Source organism: Anarrhichthys ocellatus, unplaced genomic scaffold, assembly GCF_004355925.1.
Source record: "Anarrhichthys ocellatus isolate YVR2014 unplaced genomic scaffold, GSC_Weel_1.0 scaffold13, whole genome shotgun sequence".
NCBI classification, from domain to species: domain Eukaryota; kingdom Metazoa; phylum Chordata; class Actinopteri; order Perciformes; family Anarhichadidae; genus Anarrhichthys; species Anarrhichthys ocellatus.
Window position 1 is genome coordinate 6,461,674 of NW_022280043.1, and position 12,099 is coordinate 6,473,772.

The 12,099-nt window shown below is 42.7% G+C and overlaps 1 protein-coding gene across 5 annotated transcripts in view; it reads left to right on the forward strand.

Annotated features, from left to right (window-relative positions):
* Window positions 1–12,099, forward strand: part of grik5 (glutamate receptor, ionotropic, kainate 5) — a 72,856-nt gene that overhangs the window by 43,469 nt on the left and 17,288 nt on the right. For all 5 annotated transcript variants that reach the window (XM_031853529.1, XM_031853528.1, XM_031853530.1 and 2 more), the window contains 7 exons: window positions 3,704–3,882; window positions 4,598–4,651; window positions 5,422–5,580; window positions 5,985–6,137; window positions 7,390–7,494; window positions 10,138–10,245; window positions 11,270–11,473. In XM_031853529.1, coding sequence (XP_031709389.1) covers window positions 3,704–3,882; window positions 4,598–4,651; window positions 5,422–5,580; window positions 5,985–6,137; window positions 7,390–7,494; window positions 10,138–10,245; window positions 11,270–11,473 — 962 coding nt within the window. The remainder of the gene's footprint in view (window positions 1–3,703; window positions 3,883–4,597; window positions 4,652–5,421; window positions 5,581–5,984; window positions 6,138–7,389; window positions 7,495–10,137; window positions 10,246–11,269; window positions 11,474–12,099) is intronic.

The following is a 12,099-nucleotide window of genomic DNA, read 5'->3' on the forward strand; positions in this document are numbered from 1 at the left end:
GTGTGTGTGTGTGTGTGTGTGTGTGTGTGTGTGTGTGTGTGTGTGTGTGTGTGTGTCTGTCTGTGGGAGTGTTGGCACAATCACACTGCTTGGGCAGATATGACTGTTTTGCACTGTTGGACACTCATTTTGACAGTCTGGTCATAAAGTTCTGTCTGTTGTCAGAGATCAGAACATGGCTTCTGCTGCAGCCTCCTTTTCTCTTTTCTCTACTCATGCACTCTTGCACACCGTCTCTTATCCACCTCAAAAGGGTTTTAGGCCAAACCAATTTAATAAATATTAGTGTTTGAAATACTTTCCCGCATTGGAAGAACTTAAGGCACATTGGATTTAACTTGCCAGGCACTCTGGGAGCTTTATAAATCACAGGGGATTCAGGGCTTAGTCACTAGCACTTTTTATTTTCATTTTGAAAGAGTGCGTTATTGATTTATTATGCAATGCCCCATCGAGAGTCGCAGGAATTAAAGGGCTTGGTCGGATGTTGGCTGTAGTATTCAAACTAAACTTTTGTGAATAGATGAAATAATACACTATGTGTTGTCGGAGGTGGCAAAATCCTATTTTTTTCCCACTGGATGGTCGCCTAACTTTTCTTGCCAGTGATACTGAGCTGTTGTGCAGCTGTTGACTACTGACACCAGCCAAGTTGAACCGTGCAAGAACTGAAGGGCAATTACATAAAGAATAAGTGGCACCATTGAAGTCTGTGAACACCACTCGTGGCAAAGGGAAAAGGGCGGATTTTGACAAACAAAGAGCTGTGACATTATGAAAAATAGATTCAGTCATTGAGATGCTTTCATTATCTCCCCAGCAGGTAGCCAGCTGTCTCGTGCTTTCCAGAAAGTAAGCTGAATTCCTTGTGGACTTGTCATTTCATCGCACAAAAAGAGCTTTGAAATGGCATCAGATTTCTCCTTTTGATCATGTGTAGATATAAGAGTCCTGTCTGTCTCTAGAGGCAACACATAGCATCACAGTTACTGTCCGGGTCAAAAGATGCAGCTTGTACCGGTGGAGAGACGAGGAGGCGTGCGTGTGTTATAGCTTGAAGGTGATCTTTACAAGGTTATCACACTCGCAGACTCTGACCCACTTGGCCGTGCTATCTATCGCCATGGAGCTGGTTGCCATGGCTGCAGGATAGGTGCTAACTGCCACTCAACAGGCTTGTTCCACACTGTGAACGACCGTGTGGGTGTGTGCGGCACGATACGTGTGTCTCTGTGTGTGTGTGTGTGATATATATATTTTTGAGTGCTTGGTTCACTTTGTCCATACGCGTGCGTGTGTTTGAGTGCACGTGTGTGTATTGAGCGTCCTGTGCGTGTGAGTGAGGTTTTTTCGGGGTACTCGTACGATTGTGTGTAGAGGCGCTGCAGAGGTTCAACATCAGACAATGTTTACCACCAGCCCACTTGTTTTATTCATCTTGTTTACCCCGGTGTAGAGTAGTGTGTTCAAGTGAAGCAGACATTCTCTCTTTCTTGTCAGTGACGCGAGTAACATGTGAAGTCACACATTTCATCGACGCCATGCACGCATTTTTTGCAACACCATGTCGACTGCATTATTTACATTATTCCCTCTTTAGCCCGGGGAAGTAGAATAGATATTCTGTTAGATGACAGCGAGTCAGAGATTCTGGGTCCTTTCCGACATATCGTTCTCTATGCCTGGGTCACAACGTGCTATCTGAGCCTAATTCCATTATGCAGTTTTTATGAGATGGATGAGGTTAAGGACAGCGAGAGGGAGAGACCGAGCACAAGGAGGAGGAGATGGTGGCGGCGTAAGAGCAAGATGGATAAAGACAGAGTGAGGTAACTAGAGCACAGGGCTAAGACGAGAGAGATAGAGAGGTTAGAGCTTATGTGTGTGAGAGAGAATGTGTGAAAGTGGGAGAGAGGAGGAGAAGAAGCTGTAAAGTACATTGATTTTTTCCCCTCCTTCTTCAAACTAATTAAAGTTTTGGCCTGGTTCAGTGATTACCCCACTGCTTACAGAGGCTTTCTCCTGCTGAAGGGCTCTGTGCGCTACCTCTCCCCTCCTCCTCTCCTCCCTCTCCCCTTCCCCTCTGTCCCCCAGATGCCTGCCCCACCACTTATTTACATAGCTAGGGGTGCTTTACTATGGAATTACAATTAGGAAACATCAGAGTAGACTTCATGGTAAAGGCTCATTCCACACACAATGTCAAGTGAGTCATACTCGTTTTGGAGAGGAATTTGCTTGTGTGTGAATCGTCTCAAATACTGTGTTTCCATCTTTCTGCTGCTATTTCTGTGCATCTTTTCTACTCCTTGAGTCTCCGGTTTTTTCCAATATTCTTTTAAGGATCAGTTTTTTGAACACATACTATTTTGCTCATAGTGCATCACTCAAAGAATTGAAAAGCACTGCTTGATGGATGGGACAACAGAGTGAATTACAAAGCACTCAAAGAACGCATACCTCTGCCAAGGCTGAACAACTCTCCAGATTTATTATTCTATTAATAGAACATGTTTAGAAATTTGTCATACTGATTGGCTGATGGCCTCCATCAATTTTGGAGGATACCTCAAACCTCTCTGGGAATATTAGGGCTTTGTACAAAGATGAATTTCAGTTGAGTCAGACTCCTAAACACTGAGTTATAGTTATATTTTGTCATGTTGGTGTGGCGCCATACGACTAAAATGTCATCGGATTTTGATGTAACACCAGGGCTTCATATGTACATTTATTATCTTGTTGTATTTACACACTGCATTTAAATGTATTGACATATGTTTATGTCAAACCAAGTAAAATGTTGACCTACAGGAAAGCTTTTGTGACATCAAATGTAGTTTAAAAGGCAGTCATATTCCAATATGCAACTTACACTGAGTGGACTGAAGCAGGAGACGTCTTGTGTCAAGTAGTTCAACTTCTGCTCAAAAGTTTGAGGAAAAAAACCTACCAGACACAAATTACAATTCAAGTATTGGTCTGTACCCATTAAAGTCACACCAACATGTATCTGTACCTTTGCTTTCATCAGTGTGTCTGTAGGAGGAGTGATGAAGATGTGTAAATGGATGTAGCCTGAAAGAATCATGTATCGTCAAAGAATCCAGACGAACACTGTCTCTTTACTGTTCAGGTGTTAAAACAAAATGTAAAGTGCTTTATAAATGGCCACATGGTGGAGTTTTCTACAGCGTAAGAAAACTCCACCAAAGGCTCAAAGGCCTTTTACACACCAGTGTTTTTTTTCTTCTTCTTCGTGCGATTATTTTGCACGTCAATGCATTTTTTAAACTGTTTTTGTCATGAATACTTCCTGTGCAGCGAAAAGGTGTGCTGCCTTTTTTGAGTCATTTTTTCGTCATGCCCACGGTGTGTAAAGGCAGATACACTGTTACTTAACTGAGAAACAAACATATGGGACTGAATTCAAACTATCCTTGGTGAAGGTTATAATAGATGAAAATAAATTCTTCTAACCGTGAATGCAGACATACTGCAGCCTCCAGATCAAATGATGTTTCATTTCCTGGGGATTTAGACAAACCATCGATCATGCTATGCAAAATGAAAATACACGACCACCCGAGGATAAATCAAGATTTTCACAGGTCCCTCAAAGCTTACATTTTGGAAATATGAGTTTGTGTCTACTGATACAGACGTTGATATGCAGCTCATCCGTGCTCTGCCTCTGCCTCAGGCCTGCTGAGATTGGAGGAACTGGTCCGCCGCTTTCTCATCTCCCGGGAGACGCTGTCAATCAGAATGCTGGATGACAACCTGGACCCGACCCCGCTTCTGAAGGAGATCCGTGACGACAAAGTGGCCACCATCATCATTGACGCCAACGCTTCTGTCTCCTATCTCATCCTCAAGAAGGTCAGTTCTTAAGCAATCTGAGTTCTTCGCAGCTGCACATACGTGCAGGATGTGAGGTTGTATACAGTACACACAGTGCCATTTGCTTTTTTCTCTTCAATGTACCCATTTGGGAAATGAAGGAGGTGCAGAGCTACTATCTGTCAGAAAGATAAAACAACTCTCTCAGTGGCTGCATGTTTGCTGCCTTAACATAATTAACATGCATGTTTACCTTCCATGGCTGCATAGGGAACAGTATGTATGTATGTCTGCCAGCAACAATCAGTTGCGCTCTTGAGAAAATATTTGACAAAAGAACATCTTTTGCTGGGATGCGGTGCAGATGTAACCCAGGCTTCTTCTGATTCATATGTACGGCCTGTAATGCCGATAGCCAGCGCGGTGAGTCATAGTTTGAATGTGTATGGGATGCTTTCACTGGGCACATTGGAGCGGCTGTCTGCCCTCAGCGAAATGTCCTACTGTTAGCCTGATGATGTAAAACTGTGATTAACGTATGCTCCCTCTCCTCCGCCATATTCCCTTCTACTTTGTCCCCCAACTCTCTTCTTTGCTCCCTGCTTCTCAATAACTCGCCCCCTTTGCCCTCCATCTCTCTCCCTCCATCAATCTTTCTACATCTTCCCGCATTCTTTATTTTTCCACATTCTGTATCCCACCTGCCCCTACTTTTATTTTGTCATCTTAATCTCTCTTTCTCTTTGTCCCACAGGCGTCTGAGCTGGGGATGACATCAGCGTTTTACAAGTACATACTCACCACAATGGTAAGAGCTTACCAATTCTACCCCTCTTCTGTCTTCTAGCCCTCCATTTTCACCTGTTCCTCTCTCCTGCTCTTCCTCTTCTGTCCCTTTATGAGCAAGCAAAAGTGCTAAGGCAGAGGAAGTATAAGATAAAGGGAGGAGAGAGAGGTGACAGAAAGAGAGAGGAGATGAAGGGTGGGGAGAGGGAGGGAGGGAGCGAGAGAGAGGGATCTGAGAAATGAACGCACTGTAGAAAGATGTGGGAGTGCAGATGAGGATGGCAAAGAAACTGAAGGAAAAGGGGTCTGAGGTGAAGTTGATGACAGACGTGACGGGCCGCTTTTCTTCTGCCACCCGCCACCTTCTCTACGCTCCCGGTGTTTTTCATCTGCCCCTTTGATACACTCACCTCCCCTTCTACCATTCAAATTAATGTGTCACATTATGCTGTGCGCCTGATTTTTAAAAAAAAATTTTCTTCTCTACATGACGTGCTCTTGTGCTTTAGATGCCACATCTTGTGTGTATATATCTTTGTGAAAAATCTACCATTCCATCAACCTCTCTTTCCCCCTGTATCACTGCTGTCCCATTTTTCTAGATGTCTATATCCGTTTTCTCTCTCCATCTGACATTTATACGTTGTCACCCCCGGTTGCTCCTCTTTTTCTTTATCGCACTCTCCTTTGCACAGTATTTTCTCGTGTGTGCTAAGATTTGATACACTGTCAACATTGTCACTCACCTGAATTTTCTGTGTCTCTCTGCAATGCTCCTCCTCTTCCTTTTAGGACTTCCCACTCCTGAGACTGGATGATATAGTGGATGAGCAGTCAAACATTGTGGGTTTCTCCATGTTTAACACCACCCACCCCTTCTATCTGGAGTTCATCAGGAGCCTGAACCTCTCTTGGAGGGAGGGATGTGACCTAACATACCCCGGCCCCGCGGTCAGTCTCACGGACACACGAGTACTCATGCATGTGCACATTCAAGAGGGATTTTCAAAGCTTTGTTTGTACGCCACGTAACATTAAGCTACTTTATTCCTCACACTCATTCATGGAGCAGTTAAAGAGATTCAGCTAGTCTTTTGCTTGTACTTAATGGGTATTGATGTATCCATCTGTGTTTCCTCCCCACTGGTTTACTCATACCTCACATCTTTTCTCTCTCTTCCCTCCCTCCCTCCCTCCCTCCATCCCTGTTAACCATTCAATCATCTCTGCTGGCACATCTTCTCTCATTGCATCTTCTCCCTTGGCTACTTGTCTCTCCTCACTGGGCTTCCATGCCTCCCCCTTTGCCTTTCTCCCCCTCCGTTTCTCTCTTGTTTCCTCTCCCCCTTCCACAGCTCTCGTCAGCGCTGATGTTTGATGCGGTGCATGTGGTGGTGGGGGCGGTAAGGGAATTGAACCGCAGTCAGGAAATTGGAGTGAAGCCACTCAGCTGCACCTCACCCCAGATCTGGCAACATGGCACCAGTCTTATGAACTACCTGCGCATGGTAAATGCTTAAAGTATTATAAAATCACCTGCTGATATACAGTACATGCTCATACACATGTACATGCATACAAATATGATATGAGTTTAAAGTATGGTCTCAGTTTGGTTGAATTTTTTAGAGGTCAACGCTTGTGATATTCATATGAAATGTTAGAAAAATTGTATAAATACCCATTAAAATGAAGGTGACACCTTCAAATAAGAGCTGAAATGATCCAAATTGCCATATATTTGCTTTTTACAGACTCTAAAAGTTCAAGATGTTGCTCCTTTTCTTTGTTGTATGTGACAGTAATTTGAATCGTCGTGTTTTGGACTGTTGGTCGGATAAAACAACACATTTGAAAAACTTTGGACTCAAAGATAGTGTGATGGTATTATTTGGTATTTTCTGGTATTTTACAGACAAAACGATTAATTGCAGATTAATCGAGAATGAAAATAATCACTGCAGCCCTGTCTTGTCGCACCAACACCCCAAAACCCTTAGATTTTCAAATTCTAATGATATGAATCAGAGAAAAGCATTTGAAAAATGCCTCTTAAGATGATCACTAATCAGAACTGTGGTTGATTAATGTACTCTCTGATTGGCTTATTGATTAATGACTACAGTACAGCAACAATCTGTATCATCCTCATGTTGCATGTAACCTCTGTCTCTTGTTACTCTTTGTCATCTCCCATCTCCGGTCGTCTGTGTGCTCCTCTCATCGACTACCTGTTGTCAAGGCAGCCTGAGCCCCATCTCTCATTGCGTCCTCCCCACCGGCCCGACATCTGCCTTTGTTAGTCAACATCATGGTGTGCTCCATCTTCAGCACCGTGCCATTCATCATAGATCTTGCTAACTGTGCCAGCACCCGGGTTTTGGAGAGGCAGAGCTGAGCTGTGACGTGCAGTCCTGAGTCTTATTAGGGAGCTGTTGACTCTCTCCGCTGCTCTATCTGAGCCCCTCGCTCAGTCACTCACTTTCTCCTCGTTGATCCAAAACTAATCACCCTTGTCTTGTCCAGTCTCAGACACTTCCTCTGTCTCTCTTACTTTTTCTTTCTTTTAGTCTTTCACCGTCTCTTTCTTCCTCATCACTGTAGAAAGTCTGTATATATGATATTATGTAGAAGATTGCCTGTATTTCAGTCTCCTCAATATTTCTACCTACTCTCTTTTAGTGTTCACCATCCTTTCTTGTCCTCCTTTCCCTTCCTCTTTTATGCTTTCTCATCTCACTCTCTCCGTCTGCCTGCCAGGTGGAGTACGATGGTCTGACAGGGCGTGTGGAGTTCAACAGCAAAGGTCAGAGGACCAACTATACCCTGCGGATTCTGGAGAAACACCGAGGAGGCCACAAAGAGGTCAGGAGTCACCTGTTATCGTGCAGCATGTCACACCGCCCTTAGGCTTTGGGTTAGACACAGGTCAGCCGTCTGATTTCACTATGCCGGAGGAGCTGTTTAACACAGATGTCAGCTATTGCAGGCTCCCATGATAGTCGCCAAATATCTTTGTGAAGTTGGTTTGATGCGGTTCATCTGACGACACTGTAGTGTCACCTGCCATCAGACATGGGTCATGTTGTAGCTGCAAATACGTGTTAACTTTCATTTCATCTGAAGGCTACTGGAATACATTCGCTTCTTGTTTTGTTCATTAACTGAATTTCAAACGGTTGCTAAATTTGATAGCAGATCTGTAGTGTCAAGTCCAGTGTTTTTTTATGTCTTATGAATGTCTTCTGATGTTTGGACTGACTCTGTACCAGGCGCTTTGTTTGTTGTTGTTTGTTTGTTGTTGTTTGTTTGTTGGATGTTGACTTGATATTTCTGATCTAAAAACATGACAAAAATGTCATTTTACTGGTGTTTTTTTTATTTTCTTCCCCTGCCTACAAACAATGACATTCATTCAAGCTTAGTACAGAGTGGATGTGCAGATAGATCTGCTGTTCTGCTCATCCTATTGTATCTATAATACTGTTCATATACTATTTGTATGGAAGCTTAATGGAGTTTTATTTGCTCTTTCTTTTTTATAGAACTGGATTTGTTCAGGCTTAGTTTGTATTGGTTTGGGGTTTTGGGGATTTTCACTTGCGCTCTACTGGATCGGGTCATGCTGTTGACATAGACCAAAGTGGTCATGACGACATTTTCCTCTTGAATATGTTTTGAAACCACTATTCTAAAACATTTAAATTGTATTACGTTGGAAAGATTTTTCCAAGCAATGCCCTGCCGTTTCTTCACACTGTTATTGTGCATGTTTGTTTCAAGGATTTGAGCAGTATGCCCGATTCAAATAATCATTTGGGTTTGAGTTGCATTCAGGGCTGCGCATTAATTAAATCCATATTGTGATCCACTGCCTTTCAGTGGAATTGTATGGTGACAATATGATCATATTGTGTTGTCGTTTAAAAAAAACAACTACATGAATGATTCCAACCAAGTGTTAAAAGTGTGACAGTATGACTTTTGCTGAACAACTTCCACGATGGCAATTACAGGATAATTGTAAATGTTAAAATATAGTGTAATCAGTGAAGAGGCAAGTTTGCAAACCTACTCAATAATGTCAGTTATAAATCACTCTCCATCTGAAGTCATATCAGACCAATTAAGGCCGTAGCAGCAAAACCATTTGCGTGTATTGAAGTAATAAAGAGGGTGTTTTCTTGCTTTTGACTTTTAATTTGTAAGATAATCTGTCATTTCTTCTTTAAAAAAAGACATCGTCTCACTTTACAGTTTTTGTTCTACACATGAATTCCTTTTCCTCCATTTTTTCTGAACCAGACCTCCCCTGTCAGTCTGGGCATTTTATCTCTTTGATGTGCAAGTTATATGCCACAACAAATTTGTTACGGGTAGTTGGACAGTGCGGGGAACCAAAGTAACATGTTGGCAGACCCAGCCAATGAGGTGTTTAGGAGCATTTTGTTGCCATTATTCTGTCAATACAGACTCCTCCAGTGAGCATTTGAATGAAAGGTGAGGGAAGATAAAGATCAAAATGCATTTCACCAGCATTTCAAAGTTGAGATTAAATGAAGCATGAGTACACACATCACTGCAGATCCAGTCTGAGGGAATTACGTTGTGGTTCATTGACTGGAGAAAACACTTTCTCTTCACCTTCCCTTAATACGTCTTGCTTGGTTCTTTTATAGGCCAACTGCCTCCCATGCTAACGCTAAATTCCACCTGATAACCGTTCCTAAATCTAGACTTCAACTCTACAGGAGAGTTACGTTGCAATAATTAACATTTTAACTCAGCCTTCTTCTCTGCACAACAGCACCCGCACTGTAGGCAGGCAGTGGTGGTTCACAGAGAAAAGACCACTCTTAAATGTCAGGGCAGGATAAAGAGTGTTATAGAAAACCTGTGATTCTGGCTGAGGAGTCATTACCTCTCCTCTGACTTATTGAAAAATGTACAACATCTCCCAAAGAAATGCCTCTGTGAGCTTCGGTTCCACCCCTGCACACTAGTTAGGTCATAATCACATACTTATGTACATAAGTGACTTTACTGTCTCCATAAAAAGGGAATATGTGACCTTTTTTTATGCAATTTAAGAAAAGTGTTCGGAAAAATAATAGACATGGCAATAAAACTCCCGGTCAAGAATGCTTTTTATTTTCTCCCAGCTCATTGCTCTGCTTGTAAAGTGTTGTTTATTTGTTAAAATTTTTTTTTACAATGCATGCTATTTGCCGGTATGTGTATGGCTCCAATGGGGGCAATTAAATCAATATGCATATACAGTATGTAGCAGTATGGATATCAAGGCAAAGCGTAAAATATTAACCATGCAAAGGTTCTCTATACAATAGACCAATAGTGCTTGTGCACTCACTGAAATACTTGATTGTTATAGATGGTGTGTGTAGCCTGCCGCAACAGTAAAACAGTTGCAGTAAAGTAAGAGCTTAATAGTACATTATTTATCCCACAATAGCCATTGATTTCTTCTTGCTTTCTCTTCTCTGTTAGATCGGGGTCTGGTACTCCAACAACACTCTGGCAATGAACTCCACCAGTCTAGATATCAATGTCTCAGAGACGCTGGCAAACAAGATGCTGATTGTCACCACCATACTGGTAAGGTCACAGCTATCTGCTGGTCCATCATGCTGGTGAGGTCAGAGTTGTTTTTGTGTTGATGCGCAGGCTGTGCTGCTGCTCATGCTGTGTTGTGGTCTGTTTCTGCTAATTTTGCCGTCGCTGTAGCTGTCATAGTTACTGAATTCAAACTGCCAAAATCCTGGTGTTCTGTGTGTAATGTTCGAACAAGTTGGCTCTTTTTGGTTTCCATACAAATAATGTCATATCAGAAAATCAATAAATCCCTTACATGATGGTGCTCCATCATCTTAAGGTCAGTGTAGATGTGTAAAAACACCTGATACAGTAAATCCCCTGCAACAGATTATGCTATGATATAACATCACATAAGCTTTATTGGCATGAATGTTGATGTTAAGTATTACCAAAGAATTAAATACAAAATTTAATTTAAAAAAGGATTCAAAATAGATAAATATACAGGACAACAAATAAAGGAAATCAATGAGAACACAGTCTGCATTCTCTTGGAAGCCATTTTCTTTTTGTTATCAATTGTTATCGATTTCACAAAGTAGAATAATAGCCATAGAAAATATCAGAGTGCACAGTAATTACTCCCCACTCGGACCTCCCTCCCACCCAGTTCCCCTTTTTGTAAGACCTGCAAATGAAGCATGAGATTTGGAGGTCGACAGATCCAGGAAGCCATTTCATGTATTTTAAAGGAGTTCTCCAGCAATTTAGTATTGGACTTCCATCATGTTTGGGGTCTCACAAGTGTCAGATTAAAAAAAAGAATGGTCTAAATTGATTCTTTCAGTCCAAAGTATTGCTCAAGCTCCAAAAGTATGAAGTATGAGAGTAGAATTAATCTTCTCATCACTCAAATTTCCCAAAATCTTGAACCATCTATCATTGACATAACAGTTCATTTTTTACAATTCAATATATTTCCCTGTTTTTGAAACACTGAGCCTTACATGTCAGTCACTAATCCCTGCTCAAACAGGATACTCTCAGTCTTGGATTGAAACCCCTCTTTTGCCCTCGTGTTCAGGAGAACCCATATGTGATGCGCAGAGACAACTACCAGGACTTCCAGGGTAACGACCAGTACGAGGGCTTCTGTGTCGACATGCTGAAGGAGCTGGCAGACATCTTGAAATTCTCCTTCAAGATCAAGCTGGTGGATGATGGCCTGTACGGGGCTCCAGAGCCCAACGGCTCTTGGACTGGCATGGTCGGAGAGCTAATCAACAGGGTGAGTATGCTCTCCCTCTCCCTCCCTCTGTCTCTCTCTGTCTCACAAACAAACCAGAAACACAGAGACATGCTCAAATGCTCTATCCAGTGTCTTTACAAACAGAAACTTAGGCTGAACACACACGCATGCACGCACACACCCACGCACTCACTCGCGTGGTAGCCCCAAACCACGAGTCCGCTTTAACTTCCCATATTTCAAATTGCCCTCAGAGGGGAGCAAGACTCTTATCTAGGACAAAAGCTGACTTGATAATTCCCCAAAAGAGAGTAGTAGCGTTGCCTAAAATTGTCTGCACCATCTTTCCTCGCAGTAACCCTCCTCTATTCCTGTCCCCCATCTTTCCCTCCCTGTCCAGGCCTAGTGCGCCTCTGACAGACACTGTGGTTGAAGCAGGCTAATGAGAGCCCCTCTCTGCTTAATTACCATATGGTATACTTCAATTAGCAGACTATGGTCCCTGTGTGGGGCCTGCCACACTGGTGCTCCCCCAGCTCTCCACGCTTCCTCTCCCCCCATGCCCTCCCCACTGCCTGATCACTCAGCTCTAATTAGCAGCCCATGTTCATCAATTAGCTTTTAATGGAAGAGATGGAGGGGAAGCAGAGCGACCAGAGACCTGC